Source organism: Excalfactoria chinensis, chromosome 13 (assembly GCF_039878825.1).
Source record: "Excalfactoria chinensis isolate bCotChi1 chromosome 13, bCotChi1.hap2, whole genome shotgun sequence".
In the NCBI taxonomy this organism is placed as follows: Eukaryota; Metazoa; Chordata; class Aves; order Galliformes; family Phasianidae; genus Excalfactoria; species Excalfactoria chinensis.
In genome coordinates, this window is record NC_092837.1 from 10,807,228 (window position 1) to 10,828,431 (window position 21,204).

At 57.2% G+C, this 21,204-nt stretch overlaps 1 protein-coding gene across 2 annotated transcripts in view; it reads right to left on the reverse strand.

Moving 5' to 3' along the window:
- PPARGC1B (PPARG coactivator 1 beta) overlaps nt 1-21,204 on the reverse strand; it is a 40,385-nt gene that overhangs the window by 7,525 nt on the left and 11,656 nt on the right. The window contains exons 2-9 of one of the 2 annotated variants that reach the window (XM_072348405.1): nt 7,745-7,918; nt 6,553-6,765; nt 4,769-4,879; nt 3,219-4,332; nt 2,738-2,774; nt 2,285-2,349; nt 1,130-1,898; nt 381-456 (exon numbers count right to left, since the gene is read on the reverse strand). In XM_072348405.1, coding sequence (XP_072204506.1) covers nt 381-456; nt 1,130-1,898; nt 2,285-2,349; nt 2,738-2,774; nt 3,219-4,332; nt 4,769-4,879; nt 6,553-6,765; nt 7,745-7,918 — 2,559 coding nt within the window. Of the gene's footprint in view, nt 1-380; nt 457-1,123; nt 1,899-2,284; nt 2,350-2,737; nt 2,775-3,218; nt 4,333-4,768; nt 4,880-6,552; nt 6,766-7,744; nt 7,919-21,204 lie in introns of both variants that reach the window. The other variant, XM_072348404.1, reaches the window with a different exon arrangement.

A 21,204-nucleotide genomic window follows, 5' to 3' on the forward strand; every position in this document is an offset into this window, starting at 1 on the left:
ATGCAATCCCATTCTTGCTACACACCCGTGCACCCAAGCTGCCTCTGCAGCAGCACTGGTGGCAGGGCAGCTCCAGGGATTCCCTAGTTCACTGCCCCAGCTGCCAGCTCCACAATGGAGCACTGACGTGGGATGCTCTGGGTATTTCTGTGCCAAGGACTCCGCGTATTGCCAATTGCCAATTGCTTCCGCTTTACTTTAGATTTTCTCTCTTCCCCCACCACGTCCTTGTTTAACACTGGCCTTGCACCAAAATGACGCTGAAGCCAGAGCTAATGGGCTCCAGTGTTGCTTTTCCAGAACAGATTACTGAGGGCCGTGGGTTTCTTTGTCCCATTGCACATGTGGGTGCCCGAGGCTGCAGCTCCCTGCTCACTTACGATGGCCTTTTCCCGTTTCTTCTCAAGCTGGCCCCGGCTCCTGCTGCCACCCTGACACCGCTCACCGTTCCCACACCTGCAGGGCACAAGAGTCAAAATCAGCCCAAAAATGGAACCCTGGGGGAAAGCTTCAGCTGTCAGAAAGGAGCTTAGGTGCTGGGAACTATCAGCAGCAGAGGAGAGATCGTGCAGGGACATTCCACTGCGCTCCAACACTGAGAAGACCTTTCCTTGATGCCAGAAGAGGTCTCTAATCAGTGAATGTCCCTTCACAGGAATGGCTCCAGCCTCTGCCTGTTGCTCCCAGCACAAAGGAAATCCACATTACTTCCCCCAGGTGCTGCTCTCTCTGGCTAGGGCTGATGTTTTCAGCAGCTGCTGATGTAGTACCAATTGTATCAATGGATTTTAATTAATTAGCATTTTTATGACTCAGGCTAGCAGACCAGAGAGAGCCAGTGCTGTCACACATTGCCTTCAGATAGTTCTGGGAGCACAGCCTGCGTGCACCAGGCACAGCAGGAATGATATCAGGACTGGTGCTGGGAGCAAGATGCACTGAGACTCACATAAGGGCCTCCTGTAGCAGGAAGGGAGGAGACAGCCACTGTGCTGGGTCAGATCAAGGGACTTTCTGGCCCAGGAATGTCCCAAGCTATGACTAAAGGAAGTTCCTACAACAGCACATGCCCCCAACCTACTGCCTGCAGCTGCTGAGGGCTGCCAGCCCTTTCCATGCCCACCTGTACCTGACGGTGCATCTGCTTGTTGGGGATCGGGACCGGCAGCACGAAGACCCCGAGCTGGACCTGCTCCGGGAGCAGTAATGCACACTGGTCCTGGAAAGGGGGTTTCTCCGCAGGCACAGCTTGGTGTCCAATGGGCTGTCGCAGTGCTCCTCTTCCTCCTCTTCCTCTTCCTCCTCCTCCTCCTCTACAAGGGAGCCACTTTCACTGCAGCTGTCGTCAAAAACAGCGTCATACTCAGGGGTCTTGCAGAAAGCCATGTCCTTCTCATCGACAGGACTGTCCAGGATGCCAAAGTGCTTTGTTAATCTGGCTCTGATCTCCTGATCTCTCAGCTGCTTGATTCCATCCTTCCACACCATCTCACCGCCTGCCTCCTTGCAGCCAAGGTCCAGACCCTGGTAGTGCGTGTCTGGGACCCTTCTCTTGTGCTCCATCTCAGTCTGGCCTGAGGGCTCCCAAGACTTGAGCACCTTCCTTTGCAGGGTGCCCTCAGGCTTCAGCACCTGGCAGTAGTCGTGGTCCCCAAAGGAGCGTGAAAAGGGCCGCTTGAGCACTCCTGGCTGTTCAGCAGCTCGGCTCAGGTGGGCCAAGAGCTCTGTCCTCTCAGGGTGCTTCTTTGTGGCTTTCTGAAAGGTGGATGTGTCCCCTGTGCTGCCAGCTCTGGGGCTGGGGACTGTGCCGTCCTCCTTGCCTGTGTCCTGGGGGATGTCTGGCTTGTACAGATCCTCCTCAGCAGGCTTGTACGGTGGAGTGGTGGGTGGTGTGAGACCTGAACCCGCAACAAACAAACCAGGGAGTCAGCTCTGCTCCAAATGGCACACTCCACTTGACCCCAAAGGATGATCAGCACTGACATCTATCCACTCACCAGCACTTTGGGATAAAAGGATGCTGGATCCCCAGTGGGACCACCACACTCTCCCTTCCCCCTGGTCCATGCAGCAGATCCCTGAACAGCCCCCACATCCAAACACCTTTTGCAGTGCCTGCGCTTCCGAAAGATGGAGCCTAGAAGCTGCTCACAGTGTTAGGAATCCCTGTGGCTGATCATGATGGGGGCTCCCACAGCACAGGATGAACACACTGGCAGCTCCAAGCTGAACTCGGGCTGTTCTCCAACCCAAGGAGAAGTGAAACATTAAAAGTCCATCCTACCTGCTGTACCACACAGCTCCATGGTCAACATTGACTCTGAGTTTCTCTTCCCAAAAGTAGAGTCACTGGAGAACAGCACAAAAGAAGGAAAAGAATGTGTGTAGGTGAATACAGGCAGGAAACATTAAAAAGGAGGCTGAGAAGATGCTGCCTACAAACGTATTATCCCACCATTCCTAGTGCCTGACGGTGACTGGGGCAAGCAGCGTGCCCTCTTTGCCACTGCTGGGGATGAGCTGCAGCCAGACCTTGGGACACATCCCCCAGGCACCTGCCCTCACCCAAGGGCCTGAAGCCCCCCGGCCCCTTGCACCCAGGCGACGTGCGTGGCTCCCACACCCCCGCCCCGCTGCACATCCCTCTGCTTTTTGGCATGCCCAGCCGGACACAATGAGACGGCTTTCTAGCCCCAGCGCGGTTAGTTCTGTCGACACAGATCCTGTGTGCACTTACGTTTGCGCCAAGGACAGCGTGAGACACCGGGGTGTTTCTGAAAGGCAGGAGAAGCAGGGTTACCGGCGGAGCTGCGCTCCCTCCAGCGCCCGTGGGCAGGCAGCGGCGCGGGGCAGCGGGAGCCAGGGCTGGGGCCACTGCCAGTGAGGTGATGGCATCCACACGAGGGACAGCGTGGCCTGGCCTGGGCCAGCAGGTTGGAGCCGCTCATGCGCACAAAGCACTTGCCACGGACAGATTGTGCCGGCTGTGCTTTCAGGGCACTGGCGCAGCTGAACCTCAGTGGGAGGACCAGCCCAGTGTCTGCTGGGTTGCTGCTGTGGCACCCGCTGCCTCCTCCTGCCGTGAGGGTGGGGAAACTGAGGCAGGAGGCAAGGGGGGAGTGGATTGAAACAGCACCCCGACACCAGAACAGTTCCCAGATCCCCATGCGTGGGACCCCACGGCCAGACAGCACCTGGGGGTCACCCCCACCCCTCACCTGCATGCTGCTGGGGGGCACAGCGCTGGATCTCACAGCTCTCACCATCCCCTGGGGATGCTGGCACGAGGGGCTGGGGCTCTGCTGGCGGCACCGCACTCCTGCCATCTCCCTCTTCTGTGCCACCCACCTCCACTTCGGCAGCGGGCTCTTCGGCAGGGAAGGCCTCCAGTGGTGGGCACAGCATGGGCTCCCTGCTGGCTGAGACCTCCTGGGGCACAGCGGGGTTGGGGGACGGCTCGTCGAGGAAGGACAGCCAGTGGCCCAGCTCAGGGTTGAGTCTCTTGGACCGTCGGACGGCGTACATGGTGCTCTCGGGCCTGCGGTTCACCTTCCCCGCAGCCATACCCGGGGTGCTCGCATGCCTCCCACCATCCACCTCCACACCACCAGGCTCCTGAGTGGCCTCCATCTCGGTCCCAGGGCTGTGCCGTGGCTCTGCTCTCTCTGGCACTGCTTTGGCTCTGGATTTGCAGGTCCCACTGGCCTCCTCCCCATCCTGGACCTGCACTGCAGGGCAGCAGGTGGTGGGCAGCCGGGCCAGAGAGGCGTACACCGGCCTGCCCAGGCGGTAGGGCTTGCTGACATCACACAGCAGGTCCCGTGCCAGCAGCTCCTTCAGGATGGAGAAGGAGGCTGTAGGTTTCTGGCAGGCCCCAGCCGCGTGCCAGGCGCAGCCCGGCCGGCTCTCTTGTGGGGCACAGTCTGCTTTGGCTCTCTTGAAGGGGCTGCTGCAGGGCTGGGGCCTGGCATCAGCAGTGTCACGGGCGGGCAGCTTCCTGGGCGGCAGGCAGTAGGTGTGCATGTAGCGGATGAGCTCCACCACTGAGTGCAGCCCCCCCTCACAGGAGAACCGTCTGTCAGAGCCGCCCTCCGCCGAGGAAGGAGAGGGCACCGCGTCGCTGGAGCTGAGCGAGTCCTCACTGCAGTCGCTGTCATCCTCGTGCTGGGCACAGTCACCCAAGGGCGGCTGATGGTGGCCGCTGTGGCGCTGCTCAGGTGCGCAGGGAGCTTTGGTCTGGGTGCAGGGGGAGGCAGAGGTGAGGTGCCGGTGCAGCTCGGTGCAGCTGCGGCTCTGCGGGGCGCCCGCCCGCCGGTCCCGGGGAGCATCCACCTTGGGAGAGGAGAGAGCCAACCGTCAGCTCTGTGCCCTGCAGATGGATGTGGTTCCGGCACCGAGAGCAGGGGAAGAGCCACACGGGATGGTTGAGACACGCAGGATGATGGAGCTCCTCCTTCCCAGGAGGGATTTGCTGCTGCTCCTAGGCAATCTAATTTGCCCATCCTAATTACCATTATCCAAGTAGAAAAATCTTTGACAGCATCTTCTGCTGGGGTCAGGAGGGGGTGTGGGGCTGGGTGCTGCAGTGCTCCATGGACCCAGTGGTGCCATGGTGGCTGCAGGCTGACGGGAGGGGGCCAAGGGGCAGTTCCCATACAGCAGCTCTCAGTGACAGGAAAGCAGAGGGCACTCCACCACCCCACGATGCTGTTCCCCTTCACCATGGGGCTCGGGACCCTTCTCTGTGCATGCATCACTGAGGAAATACCTTCGTGCAGGGCTGGGAGGGCCGAGATTTGGGTGTCCCCGGGCGCCGGGCGCTCCCATCCCTCTGCACCTCACAGCTCAGAGGCGATGGAGAGAGGAGCAACTTCTTCAGCTGCAACAAGAAGTGTTGAGAGAGTGCGTCAGCATGGCAGCTCTGCCAATGAGCACCACGCGGGGGGCTGTGCCCAGTGCTGAGCTCCCAGTGCAGGGGAAAAAGGCAGCGGGGTCTCACACCTCCCAGTGTCCACAGCCTCGTGCCCAGGAGCAGCAAAGGGGCAGCGGAGATGTGGGGCAGGGGAATTTTCTTCCCAGGGCCATCCCTGCTCTGACCACATGGGAGCTGTTGTAGTGCTCCATGCTGCACTCCATCAACTCTGTCCTTTGGTGACAGAGTCCATATTTACATGGTGACTGATCTGGGCCAGTCTTAGGTACTCCCCAAGGCTTGTTCTGCTGTAACACCCAGAACGAGGCCCCCGCTCATCACTGAGCTCGCAAAGCACTGTGCAGATATAACCTCCTGTGTCAGGCTGAGGCTCTCCCCCAGTGCAATTCCTACAGAGACTCCACTGCAATCCCAGGGGTGGTCAGAGTGGGGTTCTCCTGAGGTCACACACAGCTCTGACAGCCAGACAAGTTAGCAAAACACTTCTGCTCAAAAACCTTTTTTGTTCAGGAAAAAAAAAACACTGCGTCCAGCATTTTGTGCTGCGCCCAAAGGCAACAGCAGCTCAGTACAAGGCGACCGTGTGGGCTCTGCAGGACTGCACAGGGGCACAGATCTGGAGTGCCCTGAGTCAAGCACTGGGATTGTTGGGGTGATAGGAATGGGGGTGCCCAGGTCAGGACATCAGCCGGGGCTTTGGGTGTGCAGCTCCTGTTGGTGGAAGCAATCAGCACCTTCTCCCTCCCCCTGCAACGTATACATCCTATATATACACATACATATTGTGTGTGATATATACACCCACCTGCGCGCGGGGCTGTGGGAGGTGGAAATGCACGCTCTCACCACTGGATGTCACTCCTCCCCACCAGAGAGCAGGGCTGGGGGGACCCCGGGCAGGGTTGGGGCCTGGGGGGGCGGGGGGAGCGTGAGCCCTGGGAGGGAGCAGCACAAGTGCCTCCATCCCCGCGGACTTCCCGAGAATGGCAGAGGTTTGCAGCGAATGCTGCAGCGGGCCGGGATATGGGGAGTAGGGAAATGCATTGAGTGGGAGAGATGCTCTGCTTCCAGGCCATAGGGACTGAGGCCACACAGCCCTGGGGGGCTGTGGAGGAGGCATGGGGGGGTTACACCCACCCGCTGCAAGCTGAGGGCAGTGCTCGTGCTCAGGCTAAGTCCCCTCTGTCCCTCGTTAGAGAGCAGTGGGAGCTTTGTCCTGGGGACACAGGGTGGGCCTCGGGGCTGTGATGCTCTAGAGGGAGCCCCAGGCAGCCCCACAGCGTGGTCTGGCATTAACAGGGGCTGTGGGTCTTGCCATGCCACCGCCCACCTCGTGACACCACCTGTGGGTGGCACTCACCCCCACCCCCTTAAATAGATACTGGAACACACAGAGCAGCACCCAGCTTGTTCCCGTGAGGATGGCGATGGAGGTGACAGCAATGATGCAGAACATGTATACGTATACAATACAAGTATATGCTTTGGTATTGACGGTTAAAGAGAGTTTTAAGCCTAGAATGAAAAAATTCAGACCTTTGCTTCCTATCATACCCATGCAGCCGGCTTATCAGGGGCTCATCCAAATCCACCTTAAACAGTAGGAAGTGGGTTCTTACTAGAGACAGCTCATCAACCTCGGGGGCCGGGGGCGGCACCCCCGTGACCGGGGCGGTGGGTTTGGGGGAGGGGGCAGGCGAGGTGTAGGCATGGTTGAGCGTGTCCCCCTCTTCCATAGATCGAAAGGCAGCCAGGCCCACGTCATCTCCCTGTATATCATCCAGTGTCTCGGTGAGGGCCGCCAGCAGCGCTTCATTCTCGCTGTCTATTATCTGAAAGGAGCAGGGAGAGGGATTCAGGCACCTTTTGGTCCTCCTCCGTAATATCCTTAACATAAACCATATCAGACAAGAAGCAAACATAAAATTAGAATGGGAGCAAAGTCAGGCTCACGAGGACTGCTGTCTGCACGCAGCCCCTCTTGCTCCTCTCTTCTTGTTTGAAAACTAAATATCTTCTGTTCCATGCCCTAACCTTTCTCGCAGTTACCAGATCAGGCTCCAGGGAAAGGCAGCAGGATGCTCCATTTTTGGCTCCGTTTCTTTTCCTCCTGTTATTGGCACGAGACTGCAGCGCACACGAGTTCAGTGGGATACATTTCATCATACTCCGCTGTGCCTCACAGGCCTGCCTTTTACATTTCTTTTCTGTTTATCTTTTCCCCAGGAAGTTCAGCGGAAAATATGCATCTCGTGATGAAGGTCCGTCAGCAGGACTGGACCACTTTCAAGCACAGCATCAGCACAGCACCAAAGCCAGAGGGCTGTTATTACGGCCAGGTTGGAAAATATTGGGACTTTGTTGTTGTTGTTCCTTTTCTTTAAGACTAAATCCTCCTCCTTTCCCAAAAGTGACCCTCTGTAGGTGACCCGGCTAACATGGCCTCCATGTCAATGGCCTGGGGATGCTCAGGAGGGCATGGCAGCCCTGAGAGGATGGGCACATCCAGGCCACAGCATGAGAGGAGAAAGAGTTCAGGGAAAGGTGGCTTCGGCACTTCCTCATTAGCCTTCCTCTGCCTGCTCCATTTACAGACAGCGTGCAAGTTAATGAGAGCACTAATCAGCTGGGGAGGGGATATTAATAGCAGTCCCACCACACCATCCCTCCCTTCTCCACACACTCTGTGCTCCCCATGCCTCTGCCTTTGGGTCCCTGGTGCCTGGCTGTCACCCAGCACAAGCTACACAAATGGCACTATCTCCAGTAGATAGAGGGATGTGTCCCTGTGTCCCCATGTTCCCTGGGTACCTGGAAGAGCTCAGAGTCGTCGGTGCTGTACTGGCTGGACTCAGTCTCGGAGTGCTCTGCGCACCATTGCAGCTCGCCAAAGCAGCCGGCTGAGTCGAAGTCGCTGGCATCCAGCTGGGACAAATCAATCTCAGGGAAGTCGGAGTAGAGGTGCTCCTCATCAGACACCTCATACTGGGGAGAGAGGAGAGCGGCAGTGAGCATGCAGCTGCAATGCATGGGGTTTCATTGGGGTACCCACACATATCACCTCTTTTCAGCACATTCCTTAGACTCCAACAGTGGCATTCTGGAATAAAATGGAAAGACTGGGCACGTATCGAGCCCAGATGGGCAGAGCCTGGGATATGGCAGCCAGCAGCATGGCCTATAGTGCCTTTGATGATGGATGGCCAGCACCCAGGGCTCATCCTGCTGCCCTAGCAATAGAGAAAAGTGAGAGTCATGGGCGCACAAACATACAACACACACGGCAAGGCTCTGCAGGATGGCTTCGCACCACTTACCCTGTCCCCATTCCTGCTATGTGGCAGCATAGTGCTCCTTGGGGAGATGCACACCCCAAGGCATTGCAATGAGGGCCCCTCAGGCTCCTTGCATAGGCAAGAAGGGAAAAACGGCACAGAGATCATCGCCATCCATGTGCATATGGGGCAACTGCAGCTCTAGGAACCAAGCTAAAAATATTCACTGAATCACTGAACGGAGCTGAGACCTGCCCTGCTCCCACCTGGCTCCTCACTGCCTGCATGGAGCTGCACACACCTGCCCTGCTCCCCCTGTGCATCTCCAGCAAAACACGGGGTTCCAGCACAGGGTGAAAGGTCTGCGTGCATCGCCCCAGCATTGGCTGCCCAGGGGGAGTTTTCTGGTGATGAGGGAAGCAAGTTTGTTTACACAGCAAATGGATTTCAAAGCAGGCAAACATCTGAGCACGTGAGAGAGGCAGAAAAACACGGTGGCCTCCACTTGCACAGTGCTGACGGGCTCTGCTCCACCAGGCAGTGGGGGGACAGGGATCTCAAAGCGAGCTGCAGGAAGGGCAAAGGCAGTGCTTCTGTATTTCTCATCTTCTGCAACAACTCCAGCTCCCCCTTCTCCCTAAATCTTCCCATGGGAACACAGGCAAAGGGCTTTATTTTTAGAAAAGCCATACACACACATATATACGTGTGTGTATGTTCAATTAAAAATAGCAAAGCAGACAAATTCTCCTGCTCCTTTTGATATGCCACAAGGGAAAAGTTCTTGGTGCTGAGATCACAAGGAGCAGCTGACACCAGTGCTTGGGACGTCTTTTGATCAACTCCGCAGATGTGACACGTCCCCGTTGGCAACAGGGTTGGGTAAAAATAAACTCCTGCAATCCAATGCTGTGGAGCTGCCCCAGCCGGGCACCCGGAGACAGGCATTTGGTGCCCTGCATTGCTGTGACCCCAGACAGCATCTGCAATGGATGCTCCTGGACTCCCAGCTTGCATATGGGTGAGCAGTGCCTCAAAGCCCCACATCTCGGCAGGGCACCCCTGTGCCAGGCCACGTACCAGGCTTTCAGCAGGAATGGTCTTTTCAGGTCAGGAGCACGAGTGGGGATAAGGAGCGTGAGCTGGTGCCGGTGTGGTACAAGTGTGGTACTGGTGCAGGGCTGCTGTGGGCATGGGACCTCATCTGTTCCAGCTTTCCCTTTTCCCATCCTTTCCACTTCCTGCTGCCTTGGGAGAGGAGTGAACTTTTGTTCTAATTTTACTCGGGAGTTTGTAGGAAGATCAGCCATGGGTTCTTGGTGTGCAGCCAGCAAACACCCATGGAGAAATGCTCGAAAATTCGGAGGCATCCTCCAGACCGGACACCTGGCCTGTGCACAGTGCTGCATGGCTGCAGCCAGAGCTGCAGGGAACTCTGCCATGTCCAACCTATCCTGCAGCAGAAACAGCTCCAGGGTGTCCCCATGCCACAGCCCTACGTCCTCTAAGGAGACAGAGCCAGAGCCTCAATAGTGGGAGCAGAGCCCACCTGGGAGATGTGCAGAGACCCACACAGTGGGGCTTTGTGCTCACTTTGTGGGTTTGTGCAGAGCTGGCCATGCTCAGTAGCCCTGTGCTGTGCTGTAGCGATACTCTGGCTCCAGGTACTCTCTACTCCTTGTCCCTAGTGTCCCTGTGTACCACGGCTCAGCCAGGAGCAGCGATAGCATGAGGAACAGGCTGCCAGGGACATCCAGAGGTGACCGTGGTGACGGCTCTTTGCTGGGGCCCTGCTCTGCCCAGCCCTTTCCCAAGAAAACACAATGCAGTCTCTTTCAAACAACAAACCCTTCCAGCCTGTTCTGTGCCTTCACTGGGAGAAACTGCCTGAGCAGTGGCAGTGGAGAGGCAGGAGCCAGCCACCTCATGTCCCCTTATAGCTGGGGTCTGTCTGGGAGCTGGGGCAGCTGCTGGCCAGTCACCTCTGAGCAGCCCCTGCTGAACTCAGCCAGGCACTAACACTATGGGGACAGCAGGTGGGCCACATCACCTAGCAGCTGATATGCAGCTTTTTCTCCCGCTTTGGAGCAGCACTAACTTCAGTGCAGGTATTTGTGAGGTTTTATCTGCTAAGAAAGGAGCCTGGCTCTATTTCAAATATTGGATTAACAAGATGGGAAATGCTTTTTCTTCTCTTTCGATGTGAACTTGGTCTCCTCAGGCTGAACCAGCTGGCAGTGAGTGTGGTCGTGACCAGCCTGGGGGCTCCCAGAGAGCAATGGGCTCTTCCATGCATGGCACCAGCAAGTTCGTGCCTGCAGCTCAGGGACAGCACTGAGGCAGCACTGGCCCTTATCTTGCAGCCTCTTGCCTGCAGGCCCTTGAAGTCATGGCCAAGTGCTCTGCAGTACAGCTCTGGGCACAGCGGGCACACCGTGCTTGTGCTCAGCGGTGCTGCACGAGCACAAGGCTCTGAAGTCTGCCGGCACGGATGGGGCACGGCAGCCTCTCCATGGCTTAATCCCAGTTAAGCTGGAAGGGCAGATCTGCACCGCCACTTGCACACATGTCCCCAGGACGCTGTGCAATCGGCTTGTCACTCACATGCCACTTTGCTGCTCTCTGTGTCTAATGAACAAAAAAAAAGGAAGGAAAGAGGGGGCTTCCCAGGAAGGGCAAAGGAAGGGGCCAGAGCTGTGCCCTTACAGGGAGCGGGGCTGTGACTCACTGCTGCTCCATCCCCACCACTAAGTGCCTGCTCCAGGCATTAAGGGATAAACACACATCCACACACATGGGAGACAGAGCACCAAATTAGCCCGTGGCATCCCGGCTGCAAGGCGAGAAAATCCAAAGCCCCACGAGCGGCTGCCACCACAGCCCCGATGCAGGTGGGAATGCTGCACCCTGAGCTCTGAAAAGGAAAGAAACACCTTGGGCAGGAGTATGGAGAGAGCCACCCATGCTTATCAGGGAAACCCATAATTACAGACTGCTTGAAATGGGGATTATGGCCGTGTGGGTGGCAGACACTGTGATTGTTCCAGCCGGGGCAAGGGAGCAAGGGGGCAGCAGCACTGGTGCCACTACTACCATCATGGTGCCCCCACGGGGACAGACCATACCCTGTGTGCCCCTGCAGCCAACGCCTGCCCGTCCCAGCGCTGTCACCACAGGGCTGTGCCGCTCCTGCCCCGCTCCCCGATAAGAGCATGGCAAGGGGCGGCTGCCCCCAGTGCCAGGAGGGGGGCACGGGATGATGGAGGAGAGAGCTATAAATAAGAGTAAATATAGCGAGAGGCACCTGGCCAGCACTGTGAAGGTCACCGAAGCGCGTGCCGCAGATAAGCAGCCCCCTTCCCCACTGGCATTTGACAAAATGTCACCGAAGGAGCGGTGCAGTGTCAGGTTGTGTCGCTGCCTGCTCCCCCCTGTTATTTATAGCCCCTGCAGCGCTGGGGCCACTGCCACCCCTCCTGCAGAGCTGCGGGGCTGCAGCATTGGGGCCTGTCCTGCCGCAGTGCTGTTGTTTGGGGGAAGAGGGGCAGAGATTGCTGCCAGCTGCCCAGCTCTGTGCAGGCATGGGGTTAGGAGAATTTGACCTCTGCACTCTCTTTTGTTTTCAGTTGGTACTGATTTGTTTTAATGATTCAGCCCAGCCAGAAGGAAAAACAGAGCTATCATTTAAACTCGGACAAAGCAAACATCAGGCTGGGCCTTCCTTCCTCAGAAACAGCCACTGTTTGCCTGCGCTGCTGCAGCATGGGGCAGCCTTGGCAGCAGTGCCAGCCTTGCACAGCCCCCTGCACAGCTCCCTGCTCCACACACAGCTCCATGTACAGCTCCACACAGAGCACTCTGCTCAGCTCCCTGCATAGCACCATGCACAGCACTCTGCACAGCTCCCTGCAAAGCACTCTGCAAAGCTCCTTGCACAGCTCCATGCACAGCTCCATGCACAGCACTCTGCACAGCTCCACACACAGCACGCTGCACAGCTGCATGCACCATTGCATGCACAGCTCCATGCAGACAAGCAGCTCAGCCAAGCAGTGCGGGCAGCACACAGAGCCGCTCAAGGTCTGAGGCACAGCCATAGCCGAAAGCACAATGAAAGTGTTCTCATTCACTGACTTTTGTCTTACATTAGAAGGGTATAATTAAGATCAACCACAAGATGCAAGTAATAGGAAATATTAAACATTAACTACAAACAATAAACATGAACTTGCCAGGATATCTTTGATACGGCGCAAAGATGGAATAAATTGCACTAAACTATCCTTGAGTCACAGCATGGACCCAGAATAAAGGAGCTTGAGATAGTGTGATAATGCCCTGAGTAAACAAAGGTGTACTGGAACATTTCAAACAAAGGTGTGCCGAGTTTAGGAAGAAGGGCAGCAGCATAGTGCCTACATTGCAGGCTATGGAGCTGCATTCTAATACTGCTCCCACTGCTGTCTGTGTGGGCTCCATGTCGCAGTCACACTGGGCACAGCCGTGGTTGCCTGGGTCTTGTCCCAGACAGTGCCCAGAGGGGCAGGGAGCAGCCGTATCATTGGGGCAGGCAGGGAGCCCCTAGCACAGGGGTCCCCCTCAGCACAGGCTGCGCTGTGGGATGGGGCCAGTGCCTGACTCAGTGGGGAGCTGACCATTAGCCAGTCTGCTGTCACCAAAATTCCCCACAGCGGCAACAGCCGGCTTTCAAAAGGACAGGATGAGCCGGCAATTATTTTCAGACCTTCCTCTTGCCACAATCTGGGTGCTGGCAGCCACATGACAGCTGTGGGCAGGGGCTGTGTGGGGTGGCTGTGGGGCAGCACACTTATAAACCTCTCCCAGCCACACCAGCTCCAGCCTGTGGCACTGGAACCCATCAGCCTCGCTCAGGCACCTGCAGAGGTGACATGGAGAAACACAGAGACCTTTGGGGCGCACTGGGAAACAGCAGCACCCAGAGGGGCAACCAGCAAACACCAAATGCCACCAGGGCCACTTGCAACAGACAATGTCACCCCCAGGTCCCTGAGAAATGCAGCCCTTGAGAGCACAAGCTTTCCATCCATGGCACATCAGTGTGTTCTCCCACTGTGGCACGCTGGTGCGGTTGCCATCTTAACGCTGAGTATAGGGGAGGGCAGTGGGGGATGAACTGTGATCACTAAAAATCCCCTCCTCCCATGGAGGCCTTGGCTTGGCGCACAGCCCAGCCCTGCAGCTGGAGGGCTGTGATTTGGGGATTTGGGGCACATTCTGCTCCACGTCAGCAGAAATGTGGCTGTGAAGTGAGGAGCTGAGGCTGAAGGTAGCCGAAATGTCAGCCCCTTACACATCTAGCTGAGGAGAGAGTGGGGATAATGTGTGACTGCCGCCTGCAGGATCAGCTCACCCTTCCTCTAGTGGGGAGCACTCCCCAGCTGTTGTGCCAGGGGCAATGGGCAATGCTCCTGCCTCCATGCTGGCACTGCAGCATTCACACCCGTATGGGGCCGTTGGCACCATGAGGAAGCAGAGCACTGACTTAGTGCTAATCAGCACTGAGGCGGGAGATGAGATGGAGAAGGTTCAAGCCCAGGTTAAGAAGGCGCAAGGAGGATCTTTCCGCATTAGCCTGAGCTCCGAGCGGGACCAACCACACTGTGCCACTGCCACAGGCACGCTTAGTATGACACTGCGGTCAGGGCATTCAGCACCAAAACCAACCCAGGATGACCCCCAGCAGAGCCTTATCTCCTGCTGGTCACCAGAATCCCCTCTGGACAAGGAGAGGAGGATGGGAACAGCACCCTTCTCACCATTCTTGTCCTGTCCACAGGCTCCAATGTGCCTGCAACTTCCCAGCATGCTCACCTGCATGCTCTGCATGCCCCAATTCTCACAGCCAGGATCCCCCTTCCCTCTTTACCTTTGCCCACCTACCCCTAGGGATGCTAAGTGCTGTTTCCCCATGCATGGCATAGTCCATCTCAGTCTCTAGCAGTGTGCTCTGTGGGCAAGCAGGAGCCCAGGCAATGCTCTGTGCTCACCCTGCTCCTTCTGCACTTCAGGAGAGCCTCGCTGTGCCCAGCTCCCACATGGAAAAACAAAGCTTTCGCAAGGTGTCCAAGGATGAAAACCACTGTGGAAAAGGCAAAACTACTCCCATCTCTCCACACCTCCCACCAGGCCTGCTCCTTCATGCCCAGGCCCATATCCCAGCGGGGGTGGCAGCACCAGCCATGCCCGGCCCTCCTGCCTGGCTCCAGCACCTCGTGCTGCAGGCAGCACTGCCCGTGCTGGCCCCTGCTTGCTGCCGTGCAGGATGCAGGGATATATTGGAATAGCTGTGATGGTTATAGTGTGGAAAATGAGGCATGGGAAGGCAAAATGGGATCTGGTTGTTATAGGACTCGTGTCCCATGACCAGCAGCTGCGAACGTGGCTCTGCAGGGTGATGGTCAACACTTCTGGACCGGCTGTGAGCACACTGGCACCACCCAGCTGCACTTTGCCTGGCACAGCATGCTTCACATGGGGATTTCCCACAGCCACACCAACAAACACAACGTGTTGCTTTGCCCATGTCCACACTGGATCCGATGCCCTGGCAGCAGGCAGGAATCCCACCCAGACAATCGGCTGCCTGGCATCTGGGTTGTGCCAGCAGCTGCAGGGACAGCAGGGTGCTGGGGCTGGTGCCACTGGACTGGCTGCTCCTACAAAGAGGTGGACTCTACCTTCTCTCCCCTTAAAAGTGACTCACCCCAGAATGAAAGTGCTCTGAGATCTGCAGATAGAAAAATCCCTCTGAGGGCAAAATGCTCTTTTAGGAGTAAATGCAAATGAGGGCGATCACACACAAACACAAAGCTTCACACTCTTGAAAATTACCCCCTGCAAGGGACCACACCTTTCCCTTTCCCAAAACCTCAGCCCAAGAGGCACCGATGGGTGCAGGGAGCTGCACGCTTGGGTGGGGCCTGGCAACTCCCCACTGCAGCTGCTGGGGGCTGCTGGGGATGCTGCAGTGGCTGGGGTGGTTGGTGGGGCTGCTGGGGAGTCTTGGGGCTGGTGAGGGCTGGTAGGAGCTTCTAGGGGCTGCTGAGAGTTGCACTCAGCCTCCTCCCTGCCCACCATGGGTGAAGTCCATCTCTGCTGGTGCACAAAGCAGACCTGTCTCTGCCCCATGCCACACTCCATGTCCTATGCCACTGCTTTCACTACCATGTGTGCTCCTGAGCGGTCCCGTTCCCATTTCTGAACTCCCCGACCAGCATCAGAGCTGAGCATCCCCTCCTGTGCATCTCTGTGGCAAGGCTTGCAGGGGTTAAGGTAATTGCTCCACGTGCCACCTTCATAAACTCTGAATGGTCCCAGCGCCTGGCAGCTCTCCTCAGTCATGTGAGCAGCTCCAGTTACCCAGCCCCACCGCCTCTATGCCTTGCTTTTATCCTATCCATCTCCTGCCCAAAGGAGGCCATCCATTCCCCTGCTGCCTCTGCAATGGCTGCTGGGTGGCAGTGGGTCCAGCTGTCTCTGCGCACAGCCGCCTTTGTCTCCAGTGTAAATGTGAGCACAACACCGCAGCTCCAGCCAGGCCCCTTGCACAGAACCTGCACGCTCCATGGGTAAAGCCTCCAAACCTCTGCAATGCTAGAGGCAAGTGAAGGACCCTTGCACACTGCAGCCCCTCCAGGTGCCAGCACCCTGAACACAGCTCCCCACCATGGGTGCCTGGGTAGAGCCACTCATCCCCAGCCCCAGCTGAGCTGTGCCCGCTTATGCAAACAGCAATGGAAATGCTACAACTAGTTGGACTGCTGCCTCGTGGTCAGGTGCCTTCCTCCTCCCTCTTCTCCTCCTCCCCAAAGGCCGCTGGGCCTCAGGAAGGCAGCTGCCTCCATCCCTGCTCCCAGGGGGCTCACAGTCCCTTGGGCACAGGCATGGGGCTCCCGGCCCCCAGCTCAGCGTGCTCTTATCTCCCACGTGCTGCCAGGAGGCAGTGAGATGCAGCTGCGAAGCAGCGCTGTCAGCGAGTTTCATAGTCCTTGAGGTGTCCTCAAGTGTCCCAGTGCTGCTGGTGCAGAGTGCACTACAGGCGACTGGAGGAAAGGTTGTCCATGCGCACCTGGCACTGGCACGGCACTGCCACAGCACTGGCATGTGCAGCTGGGAGCAGAGAGTTCAGGAGGGGACAGGACTCAGTGTGGGTAGAACAACTGCTCCAAACAACCTCTGCAGCATTGCAAAATGGAGGAAAAATCCAGGACATGAGCACCATGCACCACTATGCAAATCTCATCCCACCCATCCCGGCACCAATCCCATAATGCCAGGGATAGCAGCCGACCTGGAGCAGCCTGGCTCTGTACAGGGACCTTCCTGTTTTGCACAACACTCCCTGCATTTCAGGATTGCAGGAACTCCTCATGAGTCTGCAAGGCCTTGGCTGCAGCTGGGAAATTCTCTCTAATCCCCCAGTCACTCACACCAGCTCAAGGGAATTGTTTCCATGCAACAGAATCAGGCTTTTGCCAAAACCAAAGGGCCTTAAGCCAATGCCTGTCCCAGGCTCCATGGGATGCTCTGCTCTGCTCCACACATCCCTTGTGGTGCCAGGCCCTGAGGTGGTGCTGCCGGTGCTCTGGCTGTTGGGATGCTCTGCCAGCTGCTGCTGCATGTCCTTGATGAGCTCTTCTGCAAAGGTAGCACCAAGCGGGAGGAGCAGGGAAACCTGCCTGCGCTGAATAGTAAAATCTGCTGGCAACACTGTGACGCTTCTCCAGACACTGTGTCTAAATATAGACTGCTCATCTGTTACTGTGCCTGCTGCTGGATTTGGTGCGAGGAGCCAGGGTGCTGCATGAGGCTGCCCTGCCACGGCCAGAGCTCAGCTGGTGCTGCAATGGGATGAAGGTGACAGTGGCACTGCCCCAGAGCTAGGCGCCCTCCTGAGCTCAGGTGTCTGTGACACAGACATGAAGGGCCACACAGGAGAAAGCGGGGCTGTGTGGGCAGTGGGATGGAAGTGCTGGTCCTGGCTGGGAGGGACGCACCGTGAACACAGGTTGGTCATTGGCTGCCGGCCTTCCCCACTGTGCAGGACCCAGCGGGCAGCAAATGCAGCGCAGCAGCAGGAGCCACAGGCACAGTGCATTGTCTGAAGGAGCAGGCAGGCAGTGCTGAGCTCAGCAAGGCATGGCAGCAGCACACATCCTGCAGAGGGATGGGGCTGGCAAGATCCTGTGTGCTCCAGCTGTGCCGAGCAAACCCAGCTGGGGTGCAGATCCAGCCCAGGAGCAATGCTGATGCCTGCACTGGGTTTTTAAAAATACCTCTGTGACTCAAAGTGCTCTGGAGAGCAGCAGCAGTACCCAGGACACCAGCACAGGATGCTGATCCAGCCTGATAGCAGAGATCTGCACTGCCTGCAGCCAGGGATGGATCCAGCACAGCCAGGGATGCCAGCACTCTCTCTGGCTGCACTCACTGTCTGCCTGGGGCTATGGGTAAGCAGACATCCATGCCAAACATTCAGCTCACACCAGGCCTTGCTCCACTGTTGCACTTTCCTGAGGGAAGGAGCTGTGCCCCAAAATGTGCTGGGGATTCACATCTTTCTTTACTCCTTGTCAAAATTATCTTGAGGGATGCAGCTCGCTGATGGGAAATGGAGTTCTGCTGGGTAGGGATGGATACTCAGGGAAGGAGGAAAAATGGGTGAAAAAAGTTAGGAATACGTTGCAAATGTGACCCAGCTGGGTCGAGGCAGTATCGGCTGTACACAGCAGCCTCCTCCTCTGCTCTTGGCGCTGAGTCCCATTGAGACGGGGCCAAGGAGGATGGGAACTCCAGGCATCCCGTGCTGCCGACCGGGTCACACTGGGACACCTGCTCCTGGGGCACCACTGCCAGCACCGCCGGCACGGCTGCATCCCCTACCTCATGTCCAAAGAGCTGGCTGAGGGCACACGGCCAGAAGAAGCAGTCCCACAGCCCCAGTCTCCCCACCGCCCTTGGGCAGCAGTGGTGGCAGAATGGCCAGAGCACAGCCAAGAAGCTCAGGATGGCTTTCCACACATGGGGATGGGGGAACAGAAGGATGGTGAGTGCTGTCCCACAGCCTGTGCACCCAGCACACTCCTCCTCACCCCACAGTGCACATTCTGGGGTAAATCCAACCCTTCTGCATTAGTAGCAAAAGCAGTGCCTGAGCAATGGCTTACAGGACCACAAAGCTGCTGGGCTCACCCAGTCCTCCCATCACACACCTTCTGTCACACACCTCCCATCACACACCCTGTCATTGCATGCCTCCCATCCCGCACCCTTGTCTCTCCTTTGGCCCAGAGGCTGCTGGAGCAGGCTGGCATGTGGTGGGAACAACACCGGCACCTGACCATCTATAGCAGGGTTAGGAACAGGACAGAGACAAGGATCACTCCCTAAGTTCCCAAGCACTCCAGCCCAAGCCTCCTGACATGGGCACTCACAGCCCAGGATGTCTGTACATGGGGACAGGAAGGATGAAGCACACAGCTCACACCAGAAGCTGAAGAAACCCTCAGGTTCCATCTGGGGACCCTGAAGCAGGAATACACTTCGGCTGTCTTTGCACAGTCTTACAGTGTTCTAACGAACTCACAGCACAGTTCATCTTGTGAGACTGCAGGAGAACCTGAAGCCACAAGATCCTCCCTGCATGCCCCACTGGGGTGAGGGTGAAGTTTAAGTGCTCCATTTCTCAGCCAGATTTCACAGATGGCAAAAGCCCATCTTTTGGGGGAGAGTGGATGCTGGAAAGTGAGTCCAGATGAGAGGGAACAGTTTACAGGGCTAGGCGCACAAGGAAATGTTCCAGTGCCTTCCCAGATTTCTTGTTCCCGTGCCCAAGGAACATCCTGAGCACAGGATTGCAGCAACCCAAGGAAGCCAAAAATGGGGCAGCATTGCTGGAGCAGCAAATCGAGGGCTAAGATGGGAGCTGCTGCCCTGCCCCAGTGCCTTTCCCCCACTCCCCCCAGCTCACGGGGCACAGACCCGCGTGCTGCCACTGGTATTTGGGTAGCAGGCCACCACGCGCTGATGACACAGAGCCAGAAGCAGCTGAAAAACACAGCCTTAAAATAAGAGCTGGCAGCAGGCAGACTCGGCTTGGCATCAGCTGAGACACGCTAGAGGCAGGAATGGGGACGCATCCGGTGGCTCCCTGAAAGAGAGTGGTGCAGGCAGCAGCACCTGGGTCCAGCTGTGCAGGGCTCCCACCTGTGCATTGCATCTCAATTCTCCATCAGTGCATGGGTGTACCCTGGTCCCTGCACCGTGCCCCCTGGAGCAGGTTTGCTGTGAAGGGCTCCAGAAGTTTCCTGCTGCCCTCACTGCTAGGGGCAAGGAAGGGAGTGCAGCTGCAGCACAGCCACATCCATCCACCCACCTGTCCATCAGCAGCACATGCTCCAGCTGCCCTCCCACAGCCACAAGCAAACACTCCATGACACTTGGGGTCCCAGCATGGTGGCTGCAAGCCTGTCCCCAGGCTGTCCCCTTCCTGCTGCCACCCACCCCCTGGAGCAGCCCTGGTTTTGTGCTCTGGCATCTCCTTCTGCACCAGTGCCTGCAGTGCCTCGGTTTCCCCTCACAGGACTCAGAACAGGGCCCATGTCCCTGCAGGAAGATGCCACCAGTGCCTGCCAAGGGACTGCAGCTCCCACATGCTGCCATGCCCGACAGCCGGCTGGCATCCATTTTGGCTGCTGGCAGGGACCGAGCGCCGTCCTGGAGAAACCTCAACAAACCTCACAGCCTGTGCTGCTGTGGGAAGCCCCTCGCCATGGCCATGGCCACGGGCACGGCCCCACGGGGTGCGCAGGGGGAGTGGCATGGGGCAGTCAGCACGGGGACAACCAAAGAAGGAAAGGAGCAGGACGGAGCAGGAGCTGCCGGCACATACTGTAAAAGGAGCGGGAATGGGGACTGCAAGGCTCCAGCTCAGCTGCTTTAAGATGGCTGTGAAGCTGAGAGGAGGAGGAGGATGTTAACCCTCCCAGCACTGCACTAGTGCTGGGGCATTGTGATAAGCAGCGGGTTGCCAACATCAGATGCAGCAGGGCGCCCTCAACACCCACAAACTGCACCTAGCTGCGCTGTCAGGCCCTGGGGGATGCTGCCGTAAGGATGGATCACTGGGAGGGGAAGGAAGAAGAAGATGAGAAGGAGGAGAAGAAGAGGGAGGTGGAGGCAGAGGCGGAGGAGGAGGCAGCACAAAGCGAGTGTCCACAGGATGAAATCTCAGCAGTGCCCCCCATGGATCCAGGGTGCTCAGCAGCAGCACTCCCCAGACAGTGGCTGCTCTGCCCCTTGTGCTGCCCCAGGAAAGCAGCCCCCATTGTCCACACAAGGCTGTGGTGCACAACTGGGGGCACCAGGGTTTGGTGCGGCTCAGCTGCACCCTTGGTGCCACCCACTGGGTGCTGCCATTGCGCTGGTGGGCAGCAAGACCACGTGGCTGCTCAGCTGCCATCCTCATTACAGACAGGCGTAATGCCTTCCTGCTAGTTATTTTCCTTCACAAACATCAGCCTTGGCCCTCCCTGTGTTTTATTGTTGGATTCATCAAAGCTTCAAGAACCCAAGAGTGGTGATTGTAGGAACAGAGGTATCAAGCACTTAACTGCAACTTCCTTTCTTTGAAATGTTTATTGGCCATTGACGTCAACTAATTATTGAGAATTATTAATTAAGAAAGCATTTAAGAGCATTGCTTTTGTTGAGGTTTTGTCCTTACAATTAGTTTATCAGCCAACAGTAAAAAACATCGGCCTTTCCAGTTGCTTGGAAAGCAAAGCTCCTATAATTAATTTCCTTTTCCTCAGCAAGCATTTTGCTTTGACCCACCTTGGGGACGTGCCTTTCCCCAGGTGTGCCAGCCCCGCCAGCTCGGCGCTCGGAGCCAAGGAACCCCAGGGAGGCTGCTGCATGGGAACACCGTGTCCCCTCCACTTGGCAAGGGCAGCA